General features: G+C 40.2%; 1 protein-coding gene across 4 annotated transcripts in view; it reads right to left on the reverse strand.

Moving 5' to 3' along the window:
• CLIP1 (CAP-GLY domain containing linker protein 1) overlaps positions 1–23756 on the reverse strand; it is a 55613-nt gene that overhangs the window by 26230 nt on the left and 5627 nt on the right. The window contains exons 3-10 of one of the 4 annotated variants that reach the window (XM_009998414.1): positions 15776–15900; positions 14516–14732; positions 11303–11500; positions 10845–10948; positions 8771–8831; positions 7597–7629; positions 3266–3370; positions 836–1780 (exon numbers count right to left, since the gene is read on the reverse strand). In XM_009998414.1, the coding sequence (XP_009996716.1) occupies positions 836–1780; positions 3266–3370; positions 7597–7629; positions 8771–8831; positions 10845–10948; positions 11303–11500; positions 14516–14732; positions 15776–15900 (1788 nt within the window). The remainder of the gene's footprint in view (positions 1–835; positions 1781–3265; positions 3371–7596; positions 7630–8770; positions 8832–10844; positions 10949–11302; positions 11501–14515; positions 14733–15775; positions 15901–23756) is intronic. The other 3 variants (XM_009998416.1, XM_009998415.1, XM_009998417.1) reach the window with 3 other exon arrangements.

Here is a 23756-nt window from a genome sequence, read left to right on the forward strand (position 1 = left end):
CCTCAAAAGTAAGAGTCAAAGGTCCACAGAAATCCAGTATCTTGGAACCATCTGTGAAGGGTTTAGGAAAGCTACTCCCAGTGACTTTCTCACTGTTCTTACAACTCCTGCTCTAACTTGTCAGGTCATGCACAGGCTGGGGATGTGGGGAACCCCTACAATGAGGTGCTATCTTAGCACTTTCATTCCTAGCTGCAGTGGCAGAATAATTTCCAAGTCCTGAATGCCATTCTGTCAAACTTTAAAGAGACATTTCATCCAAAATTAGGAATAATCTTGTTAAAATCTCACACTGTGCTTCAAGAATGCTGTGAAACAGGGCCCAAGAACATCACTGCACACCCTTGTCCTAAAGAAAAGTTCCACCAGGATCCTTTTTGCTTCCTTTTGTCTTTAACAGCCTCCTCCATCATCTTGTAGTCTCTCATAGGTAGAGAGGAGATATTTCTCCACAGAGCCCCATCTCACTCTATCTGAATAGCTCTACCATCAAAGGTTAAAAACTTATTTAAATGATGGGTGGATTCTTCTCTAAAATAAGCCAACAAACTAACTTTTCCACAGTGTGAAGCTCTTAGCAGAGATGCTGAGACCTGCAGCAAGAAATGCAGGAAGAATTTCACCTTCCTTTTGCTTAGTGGTGCAGACCAAGCACTAGGAACCTGTTGAGATCCAGGACCCAGTTAACACTTTCTCTAAACCTCCTTGGATGGTACCAAGATACACATTCAATAAAACTCTTTGTTTCTGTGATGTATTTGCTACAGCAGATTAGAACAGTACAAATGTAAAGGAAAAGCAAAGTGAAAATAAAAGGATGGGTGTTGATACAAACCTTGCTACTTCCTTCAACCTTTTCAGTCTCTAAACTCTGAATTTGTTTCTCAGCTGCCTCAAGCTGCTCACTAAGTTTCTGGATTTCCAATTTACCTTCAGAATTGGCTTTCTGAAGTGCAGCAAGGTCCAAAAGCTTTTCTTCAGCAGCTTTGATCTGTGGTGTAAGACTATCAATAACTTTGGTTTGTTCATTGTACTTGGCTTGCAGTACCTCTAGCTCCTTTACCTTTATTTCAGCTTCCTGTAATTTGTTTAAAGTGTCTTCCATTTCTACTAGATGCTGATCTTCCACACTTTCCAGTTTGGTCTTCAGGCTTTCCAGGTTTTGCTCTTTCTCCTCTGTGACTGCCAGCAGTTTTGCTTTCAGTGATTCAATCTCTTTTAAATGCAGAGCTTTTTCATTTTCCTGCTTCAGTTTTAGATTTGAGATTTCATTTTCATGGTCTAATTTAATCTTCTCAATCTGAGTCTTTAACTCTGCAAATTCTGCTGTCTGAGCCCCTACACCTTTGCTGAAAGACACTTTCAGTTCTTCCATTGCTTGTTGATGGGAGGCAATTGCAGATTCCAGCTTGGATTTCCACAGCTCTATCACATCTGAATTCTCCTTGTTGGCATGATCGAGCTTTGTCTTCAAGGATTCATTTTCTTTTGCCATTCTCTCATTTGAAGCTGAAAGTGATTTGATCTCTTTCTGCAGTGCTTCTTCGCTACTTCCAAACTTCTCTTTCAGTGAATTCAGCTCATTCTGATGTTCCTTGCCAACTGCTGCCATTTTTTCTTGCAGAGAACTTATTTCTTGTAGCAAAGACAGAGAAGTGTCCACATCATCAGTGTGTTTACTGGACTCCAGCCTCCCTCGCAGCTCAGCCACCTCCTTCACCCGCAGTGCAAGGTCCCTTTCTAGCTCCATGATACGAGATTTCTCTGACACCGTGGCCACCTGTGATCACCAGCATTGTAAGAAAAGAAGAAGGAATTAGAAAAGGTTTGTTTCATGCAAGGACACTGAGGCCCCACTGAAAAGAAACCAAGAAGTGTTGCAGACTAACTCCATCAGTCTGTTCGTACCAGCGTTTGGGATCAGAACACCTTTGAGTTTCTTTGCCAACTCCTATTTCTATGAAAATTCTACAGAAACTTCAGTAAATCAAAAGCTTACAAAAGCTTTTCATGTAAGTCTGTGAAATAAGGTCAACTGTTGTTTCATTTATGTATAAATCATTGCTTAAAAAATAAGAAGTCCCCATCTTTGTCTTACAAGCCTATTATATCATCTCTAAAGGTGGAATTTAGTAAAATGCATTTTTTAAAGTTATCTAGAAACAGCAACTTACAAACTGTGCTTATTTTTTTAATTGATGTTTGACAAAATTTTTCTCAGAAGCATTCTAAAGCAGATGGGAAAAGAACAGAGAACCCTGAGGTCTTTATTCATTCAAGAAATTGCTTCCAAATTAATCTCATGCCAGAAAAATACAAACACATTTTTATCCTCCAAATCCTTTTAAACTCCTTCTACACCCACGCCATTGTTCCTCTGAAAAAGTGTCCTCACATTATCTGAGCTCTTCACTGTTGGAGCAGTTTGCAGTAAGGAAAAGCATGAAGAGCTTCCACAATTATTTCTAATAAGGAAGTTACAGTTTCAACCTCCTTATCATACCATCATCATGCAAAAGATATTACTTACCTGCAATTGCTCGTCAAAAGTACTTTATTACAGAGAACATTCCTGGGTTTGTAAAGTGCATCCTACCTCAGCTTCAAGAAAAGCCACACATGTGAGCATGAATATGTCACTATCCTTAACAACTGACATCTGCTCAGCTCCTGACCTGGGACAAACTCTGTTCAATAATGCTGTGACAGGGAACAGTATTGTTAATGTTACTGAGGTATCCATGAAAAGATTTGTGTCATAGGTGGAAAAAAAACCAGACTAAATGCCACTGCCAAGCACGCTTTAGCAAAGCAAGTAGTACAACAACTAGTTAGGACCTCAGAAACCAAGCCCCAAAGACAAAGTTTGTGTTAAAAGCTTTGGCACAGTGGATCTCTACTTTTGTTTTTATTTCATGAGCTGCGCTGCTTCTAAAAAGGAACCACTGAATGTTCCTTCATGTCAATTCCCAGTGTAACGTGCCACTTCTGACTTGGATTCAAGTGTTCATTTTGCAGTTTTAAGACATCTTACCTGAATTCTTCTGAGGAAAGGAGCATACACACAACAGGCACACACACACTCCACACTGAAGCTCAGAATTAATGCTAATTTTTACAGTGTTCCAGCTATGTCTGCAGCAGGTTCTGATCGTGGCAGGAGCAAGGACCTGTTCCAGCACGTGTTACCCCCAACAGACTGTGTCATCAGAAATCTTCCACAACACAAATCAAGTCTTGTTATTTAAATAGTGAAAACGATTACCCTAGTGTCTTCTAACTCCCTCTGGAGTTTGTCAGCTTTGGTCTTTTCAAAGAGCAGGCTCTGTTCAAGCTCCTTAATGCGGGCATGCTCCAGTTTGGTCTGCGTCTGTTAGTAAAAAGGGAAAGGAAGAGAACACAACGGTGCCACCATCACATGCCAGCACAAGAGGAGGGAGCCACATGCAGGCCGTGCTGCCAGAATCTTCTACCAATGATGAGCAGAGAAGATGCAGTGGATAAAATGAGCAGGGAAATGCTATGGATGAGAAGGATGGACTGAAAGTGTAAATGGACTGACGTGGAAAAAAAAAATTTAAATGTAAAAAAAATAAGATAATCACAAACAAAGAAACATGAACAAAAAAAGTTTCATGCAGCCAAGTAGAAGTTATTTATCAGTACATGAGGTTTTCAGCACAAATTAGAATAGTTATGTAAAAAATACATGTGTATATACACCTATACCTGTTCTGACAGGATGATGTCTGTTTCCTTGCCATCTCACTAACTTTATTCTTTAATAAAAGCTATTTTAAAATAATTTCATTATTAAGCAGGGGACAAAAACTCACCACTGAAGCTCATGTAACAAATCACAACTTTTTAGCTTTTCTGTTCTTTTTCAAATAGTAGCTGTGTCTTATAGAATCATGAAATGGTTTGGGTTGGAAGGGACCTTAAAGATCATCTAGTTCCAGCCTCCTGCATGAGCAGGGATACCTCCCACTAGACCAGGTTGCTCAAAGCTCCACCCAACCTGGCCTTGAACACTTCCAGGAAGGAGGCATCCACAACTTCCCTGGGCAAGCTCAGCCACAAAAATCCTTTTGGCCAAGAAATGGAAACATTAAGGTTCATTTGTCATTATGGTATGAATTATTGGAATAGAAACAGAAAGAGAATTGTTGTCTATAACTGCAGAACCCTCCTAGGTTCTTCCTGTCCTCCTCTTTCAGGAAGGAAGCAAGCAACAAGAATCTCCAAAACCAGGCAAAAAAGGAAACCAGTCTGGATGCTCTAGGGTTGCTGTAGTCTAAATATACTGAAAAAGGTGTGGAAGGAGAATAAAAAGTAAGATCTTGTAAGCAGGTTCCTAAAGAGAAGCAGGAAGCAGATGAAACTGAGCAGATACCTCCTGCCTTTTGCTTACAAAGAGGTAGAATTTTTAACAAGAACACAGAATATTGGGTATTTGGCTTCATACCCTCCCAGATGCCCAAAAGATAGCCTGAAGTTTGAGAGATGCAGTGAAGACCAGCAGCTCATTCAAATCTGACCTGCACCTCTGAAGTGAGGAAAAGGGAGGAAAAAAGAAAGAAAGAGGTAAGAACCAGGTGCTTATTCCTGAAGTGCTGAGATCCAAGCATCATGCCAATCCTGACACAGCCCTGTTAGTTGAAAGTTACTGAACAATTCAAAATAAAAGGATTATGAATGTCTATAGTTGCTTCACAGTGTCTTTGCCAAAAAGAGCAGCTTCTCAGGGCTTGCCTCTATTGAGGGGAAGGTGCTTGTCCACAAGACCAAATCATGTGTTTATTAACTGAAGGTGCATCCATCAGTCTCAATGAACACTCTCCACACAGCTTATCTGCCAGTCAATTGACTGCAGAACTAAGTAACACAGAACCCCCAAGCCCCAAGAACTACAATTAACAGAATAGAGTCCTGAACCTGAGCAGCCACCCACTGAACACCAGACTGAAACACTCCCAAAAGGCAGGAAGATGGGGGAGTCACTCCACGTGGCTGCCAAAGGCACAGCAGTGCGCACAGCTGGCAGGACACTGCTGCTCCTCTGAGCTGTGGAAGAAGGTATTTTAAAACCTCTGCAGAACTGTGTTATTTATAGAGTGACAAGCTGATTAGCACTGTCTCCAGACCAGCTGCAGCAGCTAAAGATCTTATGTAGTCTCTGCAGAGCAAGTGGGATGTGGATGACCCTCTTGTTTTGCTTCAGGCCTGCTCTCCTCCAATCACAGTGTTCCTTCTGGCAGCATCAAGTTCTCTCCTTTCCCAAAACCATGCAGACATCTGGCAGCTTCCATTTTTTAAACATTTTTCCAGCTAAAAACAGCTGGTTGTTCTACTATGTAGGTAAGAGGTCCAAAATACTAAAATCCACAAATGCTAAAATTTGCTTCTTAGGTTGGTGTCGTATCTGCAATTCCATGGCAGGTTTGGTTCTCCATTAGTGGAAGCTCTTCAGTGTATATGGGGGACCCATCAGAACATGGATTATGATTTTTGCTTGCCACAACCTTTGAAAATGGAACCAAGTACTCTAAGGGAAATGACAATATTTTGTAAGTGGCTATCATCGGTCCCCTCTCTCAGACAGGTTAGTGTTGGGTATAATATCCACCACAAAACTCTTAAGTCTGAAAAGTCATCTGCTTTTAAAAATTGAGCATTCATACCTTCCTTGTTCTGATTCACCAAAGGAATCTATTAAAAACCAAGAAATGCCAAATCTTGCAAAATTCTCCCTGCATGACTTTGCAAAATACCTTCAAACCTTCAGTTTGCCTATGCTACATAAAACCCAAACCACTTTGATTATTAATTTTATAGCCACTGCTTTACTACTCCCAAGGTCAGATATATCATCACTGATTACTGAGCTTTCTTTAATCCTATCTCTTATATTACAAAGGGAAATAAGTTCAAATCCTACCAAAATAGAAGTAAAAGATTAATGAAAAATATTCCAGAGATCTCTGCTGGACACCCTTTTCCCCTCCTAAAGCATGAGGGATTATCCTTTTAACAAGTCTGATTTCCAAGGGACAGCCCCAGTTTCCCTGAGGTAAAAATCACTGCAAAATTTTGAATTACTCAAATTTCTCTCCTGATCACCTAGAGAGAAATGTCAAATGATTATGTTTCTCTTTGAGAAGAGAGCACAGTAAACTGAGGAGAACACTATAAAAAGAAAAGAAATTTGATTGTAAACCTTAATTAGCTTGAATGGAAGATAAAAACAGAAAAGAAAAAACAACCAACCAACAAAGGGAGCATCTTCACCTTCTCTAAAGTTTCACTGTTAGGTGAAGAGTGACAGGAAAATGGGAAAAGCCTTACTCTGCCTTGACCCTTAAAGAATTCCTCTCAAACAGACTTCAGAGACCAGTCATCAGCTGCCTTCAGCATTTCTGTATTCCAGCTGCTCTTTCACTTCAAAACAAACCTGTTACCTTCTCCATCTACAGGTGAAACTGCAATTGTGCTGAAGCCATAAATGCTGATAACTAGTCTAGGATAAGGGGCAAGAAGACCTCCAGTCCCTTTGTGCTGGGGGAAGAACCACAGACCACAACTGAGATTATAAAGCCCACAAACTGATCACCCACTTCTCTCCTTCAGAGAGTGAAGATGTCAATTTTTAATGGAAAAAATCAGGATAGGGAAAATCAGGAGTAAAGATAGGATTAAACAAGGAGTGCACACAACAAGAGAAAGGAAGGGCACATGCAGATTTACTTCTAACACACCGTGAGCCTGATTGGAAGAATAGAGGACACCCAGCTCGCTGAAGTAGCTTCGCAAAAGGAACACCTAAGAATGCACAGCAGGAAACCAGTTTCAGTCTGGAGAACTTCCCAGCTTGGCTGGGGATGTAGCAGAGGGACAGCCTGGGATACATTTTCCTGACTCCAATCAAAGAGAGGGCTTTTAAATGCCACTATTCTGAGCTGGGGAAACAACAGGGCTGCTTAAACATCTTGTAAGGCAATTTCTGTTACCCAGTGGCATGTTCTTCCTACATAATGCTAAGAGAAGCTATGTGAAGATACAGTAACACCAGAGAGCTTTACACACAGATTTTTTAAATCATCTCTCCCCTCAGCATTTCACAGCACAAAGATGAAACACGTAAGGGGAGGTGGGGAATATAACAATTTTTTCCCCTCAAAAACTCATCAGCTAATGACACACTGCATCTATTGAACAGCAGTAGGAGCCCGTAGGGAAGCATGCAGGATTTTGGGAAGCAAACGACTCAAATCCTGCATTTAAATGAAATACATTTACAGGATCCTGGGCAGTCACTTCCTGCAAGCTCCTACACTCTTCATTAGCTGCACAGGGTCTGAGCTCAGGGAATTCTAATGACACATTTGCCCTCTCTGCAGTTAATGGGGATCACAACGTTTAGTCATTACACACATTCTTTGGCTAAATGTTGTAATTGCTCTGAAAGCAACATGCACACAGATACTAGAGTCAATGTTTCAATAACAGATTATGCAGTTAGTGAATCAGTATAAGCGTTTTCTGCACACAATCTGTTAACATGGGATGTCTCTGCACATTTACGTGCCCTCTTACATTTTCTGGGTCTTCCGAAATCTGCCTCTTTCGCTATCAGTAAAATTAAAAAACAAACAAACAAAAATATTTCACCTGCACACTTAGCACTATCATTGCAACACAAACAACAGGATACATTTCATCATCTTGAATTCAGTTTAAACTCTTAAATTACGCAGCCTGACAAACCAGTCTTTAGGATGGTCTGCCATGACTATCGACTGATTTAACAGAAAATAAAAAAATAACATTTTCCATGGACTAAACAATAAAAGGAGCTTTCTATGAAGAGCCTAGATAGGTATCTTAAAATGAATGAAGACTAAAATAAAAGAAATGTTATATGAAATGAATAATTTTTGTAAGGCTAGCACTTTGATCATCAGTGGTTCACAGGAACACCAGTTAATTAAGTTTGTACTTTGTGCTGTGCAAGAAGTTCTAATATTGTTCTGATTAGACAACTACAGGGTAGAACAACTAAAACGTATCTTGCTTTTGAATTTGAAATTTGGAATAAATATTGGCAGGATTCAAATCTCTGAGAACAATCCTTCATTAAATGTTTCCTATTCTGACTGTGCAATAACATACTGAGGTTTAGCTCAGTGTTACAGTTATAGAAAAAGTAGAAAGACAAAAATTGCAGTTTAGATTTTGTGTACAATAACCCTCAGGACAAAACCTTCTTTGCTAATCAATCTTCTGTAAAGAAAGTATAGGGAGTATTCACAAAATTGATTGAAGACAAACAGGACTAGTCTTCAATATTTGTCTGCAAAAGGCACAAACATTAACTTGCAATTTCATAACTTCAAAATGACTCTGTGTTGGTGGTTACTTTTAAGACACTTCAAAAACATTAGTAAGATAGAATAGAAATTAATAATTAAAAAATAGTTTTCTATTAATTAATTGAATTACTCTGAACAACTACAGCTGTTTCACAGCACAGCCCTTGCTGAAGTGTGTGCCCCAGGGAAGGGTGCAATCCTGTAGTTCTGGGGCAGTTAGTTACTCAGGGATTGCAGAATTGGGAATCACTTCCATGTGTTTTGCATATGCCTGGACCAGAATTGTGCCTATTAATCATTCCTGCCTTTCTCCTCTAGAGAACAGCACACTTGATCCAAACTGATTGCATTCCTGTGTCCTACTATATGTCCTGTTTACAAAGCTGGATATATTTTACCTCCAGGTCTCCTTTGGTAATGGATTCTTCTTCCACACGGAACTGAAGGTCTTCAACTTTCCTGTGGGGACAATTCAATAAAATTCAGGTAATGCTGAAAGAAAAGGCTTTTAAGTTCACTGTTCAGTGGAAATCAGAACTGCAGTGAAATCATTCTGATTGTAACCCCACACTGCCAGACACACCAAGGAGAAATCCCTCACAGAAAGCCTAAGAGAGAATGAGACCTGTTGTCTTTAAAACACAACCCCTGCCAAAGTAAAGCATCAGACCTCCTGAAGCTCTGTGTAGTATTTTCTTGCAATTTCTGATCAGTTAAAAGGAAATCTTTAAATCATCACTGATTCTCTCATTCTCTCACCCTTCTGCACACCCTCAAACAAGGTGACCTAAATGAACAGGCTTGATCTCACATTCTGTATATCTCACCATTCACCTGAGAAACCACCAGAACACCAGGACACATCCCAGATACCCCTGGGCTTTCCAGAAGTGCATTGGCCAACATGCATCACAACTGACAGGCCAAGATGAACTGCAAGATGCAGAAGGGGAGCACAGGCAGGAACTCTGCCTTGCACACACAGGAAAATTGGAATGGGAAGGCAGAAGTGAGAAGCTAGTATGGCTTAAAAGAAAATTGGTGAAGTTATTTCTTCCCTGCCCTGACTCTGATACACCCCAGTGAACAAGGGGCCAGATCTCCCCCTTTTGCCCTTGACTCTTTCAACAATAATGATGCAAAGAAAGAGACAAGCATGTCTTCTTTCCTCTGGTGCCTGCAGCCTGGCTGCAGGTGCAGAAATGTTGGCATCCAAGGGAGTTACAGGTGATGGATGTCTAAAATAAAAAGGACAGTATTACTGGGAGTGCTTCTCTCCAGTGTCCTTTGGGAAACAGAGGATTAAAGATTATTTGACTTCAAGTCCCTGATGAGACTGAGTCAAAAACGTATTACAGAGACCTTTCAAAGTAATAAAGGCTGAAGTGGTTGGGAGGAAGGACAAACATCTCCTGTGAAGCCACAGAATGTTTGCCCAGCTGCAGGTTTGCCTGGCAAAGGGCTGAAGGGGAGCCCCAAGGGCACAGTGAAACATTCCCCCCAGCCCCGACCTGGCACTCAGCACAAGCAGGTCTGCAGCCACAGCCAGGCCACAGCAGCTGCTGCAAAGCTGCCCTATTTATTTCAAATTTTAAATTTAAAAGCCCACTGCATTATTTTGCAGAGAACATACAAACAATTCCAGAGCTAACTCTGCTTGTCTTGCAAATTCAGTGAGAGTTGCTCCCATAAAAAGGCAACATGACAATTGTAAAGAAATTGCCAAGGCCTACCATTGCATTTTCTGTGATTCCTAGTTTGAAGGAGGCTTCTCAGAAGCTGACACCTGAGCTCAGGGGCACACACAAGTCTACAACACAGACTCACAACAGGAATGCCTTTCAAAAGCATCCAAATCCACCAAAACATTATTATTTCCTAACCTTGCCCCAACAATTTATCAGATTATCTCCTTTCCTAACCTCACTTCACCTATTTGGTCATCTCAGTTCCCTTCTTCAAGTGCTTACAAAAAGCAATTAGAAAAGCCATTAAAATTAATGGCTTTGTTGATTTTCCTGTGAGACAGACCCTACCTAGAAGCACATGACTAGTATAATAAATTATTCACAAGAGAAGCAACTGTAAATTCTTAATCCAAAACTGTCAGGAAATGAGATTATACAAATTTTCTTTTGAAGTGGAAGAAGAATGTTTTGAGAAGATCAGGCACCATCCATTCATTTCATATGAGTAGGAATAAAATCCTTCATAACAGAAAGCAATAACAATAGGCATGAGAAGCATGAAATACAGCTACAAACAACAGTTACAGCTTCTAAAAAAATCCAGTTTCTCTGGCTTTCCCTCCACAAACCTGAGAGTTTACTACTAATTTTAACAAACATTTTATACAATAATTATCCAAATTTGCATTACTCAGAATCTGTTTCATATTTCCAAGCCACCACAGCATTTTGCTTTTAATGCAAAGTTTATTTTTAAGACAGTTATAAATACAGTTTCAATTACCTTTTCTCTTCCTCAAGCTGATTGAGAAGTTCCACTTTCTCCCTATCAGCAGCTTCCACCATGGCTCGTAGCTGGTCCATTTTTGCTTCCATCTCCAGTACATGCTAATTAGCAGGAAGAATAAGAACAAAATCTTGGATTTTTTTTCCAAGTTACATGTCTGTACCTCAGTAATGATAGTCTAGTGATGGGCCAAGGCAGAGGAATGTTGTCTTACTCAAATATGCACATAATAAAACCATTGCTTATTGAGGTGTGCAGACAAGTTCAAAATTAGGTAAATAAAACAGATCTGCTGTCTCATCAAGCCAAAGCTCCCATAAGGAAGATCTCGTGGGTATGGACTATTTAGCTTTAGAACATCTCTTACTCCCAGACCTTCCAATAAGAAAACACAAGTTTGGAAATTAAGTCAATTGTCTTAAAGCCCCTATTTTACAAACAGCAACACCTCTTACCCGGTCGTGTCCATCCCGAACCAGTGCTAATTCCTGCTCAATTTCCCCTACGTGACTGGTGGCTTTGGCCACTTCTGCCCTCTCCAGGTCCCGTTCTGCCAGGAGCTGCTCGATGTGTTGCTGCTTCTCCTTCAGTGCCTCCTGCAGGGCTGTGGTGCCAGAAATTTTTCTTGCATATCGGGAGGATGTTTCTGTCAACTTCACAAAGTAAAGAGGTTAAAAATCATCCTGTTTCAAGGGGAAATAAAGGGATACCTGCAGGCTCTACAAACACTGGGTTAGAAAAGCAAATACTTTCTGTAACCTTTTGTACCTTCTACTTTTGCATTTAAACGACTTCATTTTCTAGAATGGTCCCACAGGTGCAGTAAGACTGATAGGTAACAATCAGCAGCTGCTGTGTAGGAGACAGAAGGGCTGAAGGGAACACAAAAGGCTCAGTGGAAGGTGTACTTACTGAGCACACAAAGGCTGGCAATTCATCATCTAGGCTAGCAGTTCTAAGCATCTTTTTGCATTAAAAAAAAAAAAAGGCAGCCTTTTAGTAGCAAGTTAAAAAACACTGGGCTTCTAGTCACTAAGTCATCACCTCGGGTCACCAGCCCCAGTGTAACATTTGCAAATGCTCTATCAAAAGCTTTTGGATCTCTAACTAGCATTTTGCACCTCTGCTATGGCAAGAACACATCCAGGATGAAAAGCAATTTACCTTGACCTAAAAAGCCAGCTTTACAGCTAAAACCTTGTGAAGAACAACAATGGGTATGTGATTAAAAGATGTGTTTATGTCACTTGGAATTAAATTACTTCTGGAAAAAAGTATGAAAGATTAAAGAGTACTTGCATCTGAGTTAAAGCCTCATTTAAAAAAAACAAAACAATAAACAAAGGTTTGCTCTTCACTTATGTTAACCTTTAGCTCTAATAGTATTGCCCAAAAATAGAGGCATGTTTTTTCTATTATCCTTTCAGAGATCAAAAGGCTGAAGAAGAGTTGCCATATACAGCCTGGAATGCTGGCATTGGACAGCATACCCAACAGAGAGAGTAACGTGGACACGTTCTCCTGTCATCACAAAAACACTGCCTCTCTGCTACCAGGACTCCCTAACTTGTTTGCTCACAGCCTTGAATGATGCATCTGCAAATCATCATAGAATAAAATCACAGAATGGTTTGGGTTGAAAGGGACCTTGAAGATCATCTAGTTTCAACCCCTCTGCATGGGCAGGGACACCTCCCACCAGACCAGGTTGCTCAGAGCCCCATCCAACCTGCCCTTGAACACTTCCAGGGATGGGGCATCACTGCAGATGATGGATCAAGTGACTCAAAAGGTACAAGATAGAATAGAAAAACTTCCATTTTCATGCTCAGATCCTCTCAGTTTCTGGAATCCATCTCATTCCAGAAGGTATTGCTTTTTAACAATCCCACCTCCTTGAATCAAACTTGACTTAATTCCTGACTCCGAAAGAACTCTGAAAGATTTCAGAGAAACATCCTGCAGAATTGGCAATAAATACAAATTGCAGCAGACAGCCCTCTTAAATCATCAGATCACCTCCTCTGGCAGTTGCTTTTCTCACAGAGAAAGAACACACCGATAGCCCTGGATAATTGAGAAGACCACGTGGGATCTCCAGCAACTTCCACATAAGCTCTAATTTTCCTAGGAACTGGAGCAAGAAAAGTCTGCTGTGTCAAAATGGATTTCAGGAAATCCTGTTTCTTCTGCAGCTTAACTTTTAAAGAAGAAGTGTCAGAATTATTTTGACAGTCATTTTAATTTGGGTGGTAATCAAATGCTTGTGTTGCCTGAGAAAAAGAGTTGGAAGAAAGCTGGACTTTTAATTCCAGAAATAATGGATTACAGAAGCTTTATATATGATGGCCCAAAACATGCAGAAGCCCCAGGGCACAACACAGAGGGAAAAAAAGCAAATATACTGTAGACATTTATAATGTGTAACTGTAACCTCTTGTTGCTTAAAGTATCACAGCACATGGAATAAAACTGGAGGCCCATATTAATGTTCCACATCAGCTCAGGAAGCCTGCCCTGAACCTGAGGCAGCACTGCATGTCCCTGCACCCATTTCAAACTAGAGGGCACTCTGCAGCTAGAAGTGCACCTTCCCGAAGGGAAGAAGCAAAAATCCCACTGTTTGAGCCAAATAAAAAGAATCCCTGATGCTTTTTGCGAGGACGTATTAATCCTGTTGCCCTGGCCAACTGCTGACCTCTGCTTATTTGTAATCTGCTTTGGTGCTGAAGGGCTGCAGTCACTGGCTGGTCAGTGGGACAGTGTGCCAGCCACCCATTCCAGACCAGTGGGGTTAGGATAATCTCCTCTCCTGCTAGTTAGGTGTATCTATGTACTTTGGTTTAAAAAAGGTAAAAATCTAGGGTGACTGGAAAAAAACCCCAACAATTATTTTGATGCTTTTAATTGCCATAAACGAGAGACTTTTTAAAATTCAGCTTTCCCAGATTTCTGTTTTGCTGCTGCAACCCAAGATGAGGACATTTATGTAACAGAGTAACTTTAGAAGAATCCACAGGAAGTGTATTAGGTGGAATTAGTAGTGTTAGAATTCACCTGAGCCACTGCACTTTGCAACATTCAGCCTTTAAGAATTCACAGGATTAAAACCAAATCCAAAAGAAAAGAAAGAGGCTTCTTGTCAGCAAAGACTCAACAATCAGTACTTCTGTATTTCTCAGCTGACTCATCTCTTGAACAAAAAAGGAAAATCTTTTACATTTTAGACATTCTGAAGCTTCATGCTTAATAAAAAAAGCTCAATCTGTGGAAGCTTTAGTACATACCAGATCCTCAAACACAAACCCCATATGACAGAGGTAGTGCTGGGAATATTAAAAAGTAAATAGAGATTCCAGTCAGAGAACACTGATGCCTTTTCAGTTTGTTGGCATCATAAGCCTCTTTCTTATTTGCAATCACTCAGTTAGACTGAATTAACCAGGGAAAAGCTTCAACATTCCAACACTCAGCTGCTCTTCAGGGCTAGCTAAGATTTCCTTCCTTCATGCATGCTTTGAATGAAACACTGAGCACAATGAAATGTCCATTTATTGTGCCCTCCCCAAGATGTGTTCTAGTCTCAATTTAGGCAAGTAGGCCAGAGGCAAGTGCCAGGTGGATCCCTGCTGGGGAATGTGAAGCATGCAGTAGCAAAAGAAGCTTACTAGTCCTGTACGGCTGGGCTTGCTGCTTACTGAAGAGGCCACAGAACTGAGGGAGCTCAGGGAAGATGCACTTGGGCTGCGTTTCAGGGCTGTGGGAGTTGCAACCACTTTCCTCACAGTTGTCTTTGCTTTGGCTGGTGTGGTTGATGGGAATCCAATCTTGGTAACTTTGTGGACTGGAGCAAACAAACCATATTTGGGCTGGCACTGAAAATACCTTTGAAAAAGCAAAGCAGGTAGATGAGAATAAAACACTGATTTCTGTCTTGGCTTCACCCAGAGTTCTAGATCAATAGTCTAAAATATTCAAGAAAAGGGTAACAGCTAGTGACAACCTCAACTATATTAGATTGCAGTTTTATTTTTTTAACACTATATTTGGAAATGGGACTTTGAGAGGCTGAACATCACTGTTACAGCAGAAACTCAATAGAGAAAGGTCTTGAGCTAGAGCTCTTTCTTTCCTAAAAATGTCACTCAAAGTTTAACATGCATAGCTCTCCTCTTGTATACACTCCTCTGAGCTGCCAACAACAAATGTGATAGCAGAGAGTTACAATAAAATCAGATTTTAATTAAATCAAGTATTTTTATATTTTATAACATACATACCTATACATGTATGCACATTTCATTTTTCAAAACTATCTTTGGTTAAATATAAACAAAAGCCACTTAAAATTTTAAGTTGTGGTCACCTCTGTTAAGGCAGCACAATCCTTGTAAAACCTCTTTTTAATGAGTTAAAGGGCTGTTCCTTATGCCTTACATGTTACAATTGTGGTGTGAATTAATGTTTTCTAAGCATGACTTAGGAAGCAGCTAATACTGTTCCCAGTCTTTCCTATGAGGCAACTATTGGTAGAGGAGCTTTCAGGAAGATTTCCCTTAAGTCTAGCTATTAGAGACCCAGAGATACTCTCTTAATTGAGCATTCATCCCAAGCTGAGAAACAAAGCAGATGTTGAAAAGGCAGGAAATAGTGTTTTCCATTACCAGTCTATGAGTAAAATTCACATGGGAGTAGGAGAGATCAACTAATCCCCTGGAGGTGGGGTTGATGCAGACTTCCAGAGATGTGTAGGTGTCACAAAATTCAAATCAGTGTCTAATGTTCCCTACCCTCCATCAGCAGGCAGTCAGACTTACAGCCTAACTACCTCTCTTGATAGAAAGCTTCAAGTAAAATATTAAAAAATTGAAACAGAATATACAGAGATGCAGAATCTTTAAGGGGCTGCTACCTGATGACAGACTAACCTTGTTCCAGCAACAGCTCCATCATTCTTCCCCAGGGGTTCATCCAGTTCTACTCCACACCATTCCCCTTTAGCAAAGTCAGTCTCTCCCAAGAAGCGCACAACTCCAGCTTTGGTTCCACCAACCTAAAAAGAAGACAAGACAACTACATTGACTGCATTTCCAAATCAGAACACCGGAGTACAAAAAGCCTTCAGTATCATCATGTTCACAAAGCACATCGCTTGTAAGAGAATGAAAAAAACCACCACCAACAACAACCTTCCCCAGTATTTAACTGTATCCAGTCTGGTATTCAGGAGGTTTTTCATGACTGAAGGCCACAATTCTATTAGTGACTTGATACAGCTCTAAGATTAAAAATACACTGAATAAGACACAGCACAACCAGTGCACTGAATGTAACAGATTTGTACTAGTTTCACAGCAAATTCCATCAGCAAACAATGACTTATAAGAACTGATTATTTCCTATTCTAATTCTGTGAGGAAAAGTCAAATAAAGGAAATGAGAACAGGAGTCCTTTTTTCTCTAAGGAATAGTTCAAGTAAACTCCACAGTACAGCCCTCTTGCATTTAAGAGGTCTGATATGATGCATGATGCCCAGGACTTTGCAAAACTATAGATACAAACAGCTATTTGAATTCTTGAGGAAGAGAGAATAATTTTCTTTACCTTTGTTTCACTTCAAAAAAACAACAAAACCCAACAGCAACAAACAATAAACCAAACCAAAACAACCCAGAGTCCTAAAGGGAAGACTAGAAATCCTTTGCAAACTTAATAAATATTTACATTCATTCCAATTACTTGCAAGGTCTTGCAAGACCCAGCTTTTCATAATGCCCAGGGGATGGAAGAATTAAATTAAGTGAAGAAGCAAAAGGTGTTCAGTGTGTCTGCCACATGCCAAGAAGGAAGGGCTACCAGCCAGGACTGCAGGTTTCCTGCAGGTCAGAATGACAGTATGTTGTGCCCTATTTGTGTGAAAATCTGCCCAGCCTGCAGCCAGCATTATGAAATCAAGCAAATGGCAACAAAAACCTCTTTGACAGATTCACTGGATTCAACACAGACATTTTCAGGACCATTGTTTTTTTCACTTGCATCATTTACACATCATACAGTGAGGAATATTTTGTAGCCTTGTATGTCACCTTCTAACACAAAGACTGTAATTTTCCCTTTTATCTACTCAAAAGTATGTGAGGATTTAATATATTTTTACATTAGACATCCTATTTCTTTGGGGAAACTTCAGAGGGTAAGTAGAGAACAGGCAGCTTCTTGTGCCATAAATTCAGGTGCATGATCAGGTACAGCTGATGATTAATACATTTGGATGTGCTCACACAAGAGGTTAACTGTGAGGAATTGAGGAATGGGGAACATTATCTTGCATGAAAGCACTAAGTGTCCCCCCAGTGCTCAGGAGCTGCCACACACACTGTGCTCCAGCTTCTGCCTCATCCACTTCCCAGAGCCAACAGCTCCATCAGCAGCACTCGGCTCCAGTGAAGGAGAAATGAAATTCAAACGTAATCCACACAAACCCTGGAAAACTAGGGAAGAATAACTAACCCTTTTTGGTATTACTAAAAAGCAAAAGCTGGCAGAGAGCTCTTTTGTTCTTATTTAAGGTGGCAGATCCTTTCTCCTCATTACAGTCTTGAAACATTTACTCTGCAAATTACCTCCACATCTTGCTTTCAGTGGCTGTATCAATTATTATTCCCCATGGAACAGAAATACACAAAGTTTACAGTTGTCATGACACAGCCTAATACAGTTAACTAGTAGAACCTTTGGTATTTGGTGTTCTTGGAACAGAACAGAAAAACATCCCCTCTGGAAAAACAAGCACGAGTCCTGGCTCAAAAAAAAACCAATCGTAACCAACCAAAAGAGTCACTTGGAATCCAGATCTCTGAGGCTGGTGCTGAGGAGGGAATACATAACATGGCTTGGTAAAGTGTTTCCTGGGAAGAACTATCTTTTGAGCTGTCCCATTATTCCCCTTCATATAAAACCTACTTTTTAGAGTAATTTTTTCTGAACTTAAGTGCAAACATCAAAACGAAATTTAACCAGGTGGTGTGAGAGAAAAACATGGACTCATCTGCACTTTCAGTCCATACCAGGTCTTCTAAGTTGTCCTTCTCTTTGCTCAGTTTCTAGCAAGTTTGGGGTTTCTTTTGTTGTTTATTTTCTCCTTTAAAGATAAATTTGTAAGACATCCCTGGGTGAAGAGCTGTTAGCTCTGTGTGCTGTTTCTCTACTCAATTTTGTACTGTTTGGCTGTTCTGAATAACCAGGAGTTCATTCAAGAGGCTGTAAAAACCCCTTTAAAGCAATTTTCCTGGAACAACAGCCTAGACAAGGAGCATCCCTTCAAAGAGAAGTCACGTTTGCAGTTGCACAGGGGGATTCCTCAGCTCCTCTTACACAACAGCCCTAGAAAATTTCACTGCAGTTGTGTCAAGTGGTTGAGATTTTATTTTGTTTTTTAATAAACAACATGAGTCGATTGCCAAGGCAAACACACAAACCCCTTCCATAGGAAGGTAAATGGGGTAAGGCAAGAGAAGAGCCCTCTGAAGCATGGAGTGGAAACTGCTGCAATCTGTTCCCTCCAACTCAAACTAAATAAACCTCTAGATAAGTAAAGCTAGCTCCAGGATAAAACAGATTATACTTGGGTGCAGAATATTCACTCATTTTTCATACCTTGGCTCTGCCCACTTTTCATATTTAGGTTAAAAAAAAAAAAAAAAAGTGAAGCATTTTTTGGGAAGAAATTGCATCCAAATCACAAGCCAGGAGACACAACCTGGAAGAGCAGCTTTGGCAATGACCTGTGCCTGTTCTGGCACAGCAGTGACACAGCAAGAGGTGGGTCTGCTGGCCAAGGCCTGGTGGGAGCAACCACATGGAGGAACCCACACCTTGAGAACATATGGGGCTGCACAAGATGAGATCCCTGGGAGAAGTAGCCATGTGACTAGTCCTGTCACCATGGCACCAGGGTTATTTTAGAATGAGATTCAAGGAAGAATGCCAAAGAATTTTTGCTTTTTCCAAACCTAGTCAAGCTTCTTGGAATAACCAACCACTATGTTCCTGCCTTCTGCAAATACTGAAGCTGCATCCGTAGCACCAGCAGGAACCAGAGCACTGAAGTGCTCAGAGCATCAACAAGGGTCTGTATGTGCAGTTTTGCTAAGTTGTAAGCCAAAACCCTTTAAGTCTTCAACTTTAAAGCCTGAATTGAAGACTTCAGAGTCATTCGCAGACATCAGTCTCCAACAGCTGCAGTTAGGAACTCTATGTGTGACAAGACAGGTACCTTGAAGGCATGTAAGAAAATAATCCCTTATTCCCTTGGCAGTGCAATGTGAGGTGCTACTGTACAACATGGGATGCTAAAGGCTTTTCTGAAGCTTCTGGTCAAGGAGCTGTCAGGTTAGACTGGGTGTAGAACTGGAACAGATTGCCCAGGGAGGTTGTGGAAGCCCCTCCCTGGAGGTGTTCAAGGCCAGGCTGGTTGAGGCTTTGGTGCCCTGCAGGTGTCTCTGCTCACAGCAGGGAGGTTGGAACCTGATGATCTTTAAGGTTCCTTCCAACCTTCATCATTCTGTGATTCTATACATATAGACTTATACTAAGAGCTCTAAATGGGGGGAAAAAAACATTAAGACACAATTACATTAAATGATATATACCTACATGGAAAAATAATTGTGCTTACAAAATTATAGCATGTACTATGGAATTATAGAAAAATTATGGAAAAAAAATATAAGAATTATAGCAAAAATGTAAAAAAACCAACACAAAACCAAAAAAATTGTTGCATTTGCCAGTGGATCTACTTCCCAGTGGTGCATGAGGGACTAGAAAAAAAACCCAGTTTCTCAAAGAAACAGGAAAAAGGTTAATTAAAGAATTTCTAAAAATTATATGGAAAAATGGGACACCATTATCATGAAGACAGTTTTCCATGACCTTCATTCGGGCTAAGGCAGGTCACTAAATAATAGAGCAGAGAAAAGAGCTGCCAGACTTTTTTTACACAGTTACCACACTCAATATAGTCAAGCTGTAAAACGGAAAGCAATAATGTGCCAGAGAATCTAGGTTAGACTGCAGGTCATTGTGGGGTGAGGAAATTAGGTTGGAATTCACTAGTGCTGTGTCAAACACGTGTGAAAAGTGACTAAATTCCATTTATCAAATTATTACTAAGCTTACATAAATTTGCTGCGATGTAAACTGAAAAAGCAAAATGAGTCTGTTAATGTGAAACAGTTAAAAAACTTCTTGATGAAAGGACATCAGGATAAGCACGTCAGAATTTGTGAGAACCTTTGCAGAGCCACGTTTCCAAAGATAAGTAGGAAACAAATAAAGCACTGTAATCCAGGAAGAAAGAAAAAAAGAGGTGATGATTTATTTAAGCAGTATTCATTGAAAACTACGGATCTCTGAAAAGAGCAGAAAAGAGCACTGTCTGAAACTCTGTCAGCAAAACAGTATCAGTTACTCCGACAAGCTGAGGGGAGTTAAAAAGTGAGTTACAACTGCTCTGTCTGCCCTTCTGCCTGAGCACTGATTTGATGACTCTTGAAAAGCATCACTAGGATATTTCTGTGCTTGTCACAGAGACCAGGCATCTTCAGATGCAAAACACACACCACTTGAAAAAGCAAAAACCATTCAGGCTAACAAACACTGCCTGTGAAAAACCTGGGATCTGCTCATCAGAATATTTCTCTTGTTCAGAGGAGCCATTTCCAGCTAGTAAAAGCAACTGTATTAAATTGATTTGTTCTCCCATTCAAGGGCAGAAGGAACCATGAGATGATTTCCTCTGGCTCTCCTCAAACAGGTCTTTACATTTCACCCAGTTACATCTGTAATTAACCCTGTAACTGGGCTGAGCTAAGCTGTATGTGTTGATGTTTTTAGAGATGATATCCATCACTAAACATGCTTACACGACAGTCTATTTTCATAGCTAATCACTCCTTTGTTAGAAACACATTTAAATTTGAAATAAAACAAATTTGACTGTGGCTTCTAGTCACTGACTCTCATTGTGCTTTTATTGGGAAGAGTACAGAGCTCTCCAGCTATGGGCATTCACCATGCAGGGAAGTTTCAAGCAAGACACCTCAATTTTCCCTTCATAAATTAAATAGATTGAGTTATTAAAATATTTTCCTGCAAGATACTTTCTCTTGCTTAAATTTGTAGCTCTGTTCTGAATTCTCACCAAAGTATCCTTGAATTTTCTTCATTCAATCTATAGTTTCAAAGAAGAAAGTAAAACATGTGTGACAAGACTGCCATGTTTTAGTTTGTCAACATCTGGATCCTGTCAGTTTTTGCCTGTCTTTTTTTCTTGCTGTTAGACAGTCTAGCTTCAGTTGATCCTACTTCCTTTAGAATTATCTTCGTAACATCTGACACTTGATCAAGGCAATAAGTGCTAGAATATGTACTAAACTTTGAACCAGCCTCCTTAATCCAGATTTTTCAAACCAGCAATTCTGTGAACAGCAGAATTAACAATGCGAGTTTTCCTGTGGCACTGGATATCATGGTTGAGTGACTTTGCTATCTACAAATCCAAGTGTGACTATACAGCTGTCTCTATTCATGGGAACAGTATTTACATGAGACCTTAATCATGTGGATTCTCTGATGTGCAAAAACCCATCGAGGTAAATTGCGGCTTTTCCAAAACCAGCGGTTAGATTCTCTACCTTCTCTTTGGCCATTTGTGTCCATGAAACTTGTAAGAATTTACCTCTGCAACCTCTACATTCTACCCAATTTGGTTACAATTGACTAACAAGTTCAAAAGTAAGGCCAAGTAGGCAAGAGAACTAATGTGCAATTAGACACTCAGACAGACACAGTGCTGTCACACAACACTTCCAGAGGAAAACAGCTTAATAATTAAAAATGATCTGCTATTGATGTTCAGTTCATTCAATCAACTCAATCACAAAGGCAGGAAGGCAAAAATCTAACAGCAACTCCATACTACAAAAGCCATATGTGAATTTGCCCCCTCAAAAAAAGCAAAGGCAAAGACTAAAAAGGTAAGTAAATAAACTGTTCTTTTGGCCATCCTGTGTTTAAATGAGCAAGGACAACATGTTCCTGGATATCACGCCCCTTGGGAAGGCAGGGGGAGGGAAGTGAGACAGGGAGTCCACACACAGGGAAAAAAAACAACCAAAAAACATCATTCTTGCATGAACAAACTATTAACAAAGCATGTGGAGAAGTGACCTATTGCTGCTATTATATCCCAGTAACAAACATGCAATTTAGAGTTAAATAAGGAGCTGCCAAAACAAAATGACTCACAGACACAACCCACAACTTGCTGCAGCAAGATAAATTTAACATCTTCTTTCTGTGGGAGCAGGTAGGTAGCAATATGCCCTGAAAAATACTTAAATGTAACAATAGAAGAAAGCCACAGTTTGTAGAGAGAAAATCACCTCGGTAATGAATTACAGAGCATTTGGGTACCCTCTGTCCTTCAGCTATATTCTCACACACGTATTTCATGCTGCAGCAGCCACTTGGCAGGCTAATCTCCATTCCACTTTACAGTATCTAAAAAACGATGTCTAAATAGACATAAATACAAGAATTACTTTCATCCTTGACTCAACATGACAAAGCCATCAAAACAGCTTACAGCCAACTCAGCTTCAGGGAAAAGTGAAAGCAGGACTGAGCTGCCAACATTGTGGTACATTTGCAGCCACAAAGAGCAGGCTCAGGAGGAGATGCCCTGGTAGAGCATACAACTGAGCGCTCTCAGCTTCCAAGTTTTTCTCCCATTTCTATCCTCACAGGCACTGTGACAAAGTATTATGGCATTGCTTTAACTGCAGCAGTGCCAAGGAATTTTTGTCTTTCTAACCATTAAAAACTGGTCATAGATTTAAAAAATAAACTCTGAAGTGGGTTTTCTATTCAGGATGTTACAGAAACTTGAAAATGGAAAACTTAAAAATGCCACAGGATCATTTCTAAAGAGGGAAACCTCTCTCTACATGTTTCCCCCCCCCCCCCTTTGCTGCTTTTAAGAGTCCTGGAATTTAATCAGTTGACAGACTTACGTCATGTTTACTTGCAGATAGGTTAGATGGGTGGAGACAATTCCCACAATCATCTCCTATCAGTCTGCCTATTAAGAGCACTTCAGAACTTCGTAAGAAAGAATGAAGCAAGAAATAACTCCCAGTGAGCAGTGCAAAGCAGAGAGTAAGAAGAAATTAGATGTCACGTTGCAAATAACTTTGCAAAAAGGGCACATCAGCACATGCCAGTAAATCTCGTTTGGAACCATCTGTGAACATATGGACAGAGGCCCAAGCATCAGATATGGCAGAACGGGATGAAGCTGTAAACTGGTTAAATTAATGAAAACGCTTTAATCCCTTGAGAAGACTAAGGCCCCTTAAGTTGATAAGATTTTTGTTTATTTATTTATTTAAAATACAGCATCTGGTCTCTCCAGGAAAATGCCTAAAATGCTCTCAAAGCTTCAACTTTTGGCAGGTGCAACACTGTCACACAAAACAGGTTTCAGCTTTTTAATTCAACAAGTTGAGGTTGGTTGGTTATTTCAGGGGGGGTTGATTGTTTGTTTTTAAAATCAACTTTGCATCGGGCTCTGAAGAAATCCTAAGTGTTTGTAATACCAGGGCAAACAGGTTCTCTGGCTGCAACTCGAAGGGGAAACAGAAACTGGCTTAGCCTGAAAGCAACTTGTTTTCTGAAATAGTTTTCAGTTATTCTTTCCCCATCTGCTTTAACACTTCCACTGGCACTTCTGCAGAGGCATTCTTATTCATGCAAGGTTCAAAATGCTGAAACTGTAGCCTAATTTTCAGCAGACAAATAAACTACAGTTGTGCTGAAGACCTTGCACTCTGTCATTAACCCAG

The sequence above is a fragment of the Chaetura pelagica genome, unplaced genomic scaffold, assembly GCF_000747805.2.
Source record: "Chaetura pelagica isolate M959 unplaced genomic scaffold, ChaPel_1.0 scaffold585, whole genome shotgun sequence".
NCBI lineage: Eukaryota > Metazoa > Chordata > Aves > Apodiformes > Apodidae > Chaetura > Chaetura pelagica.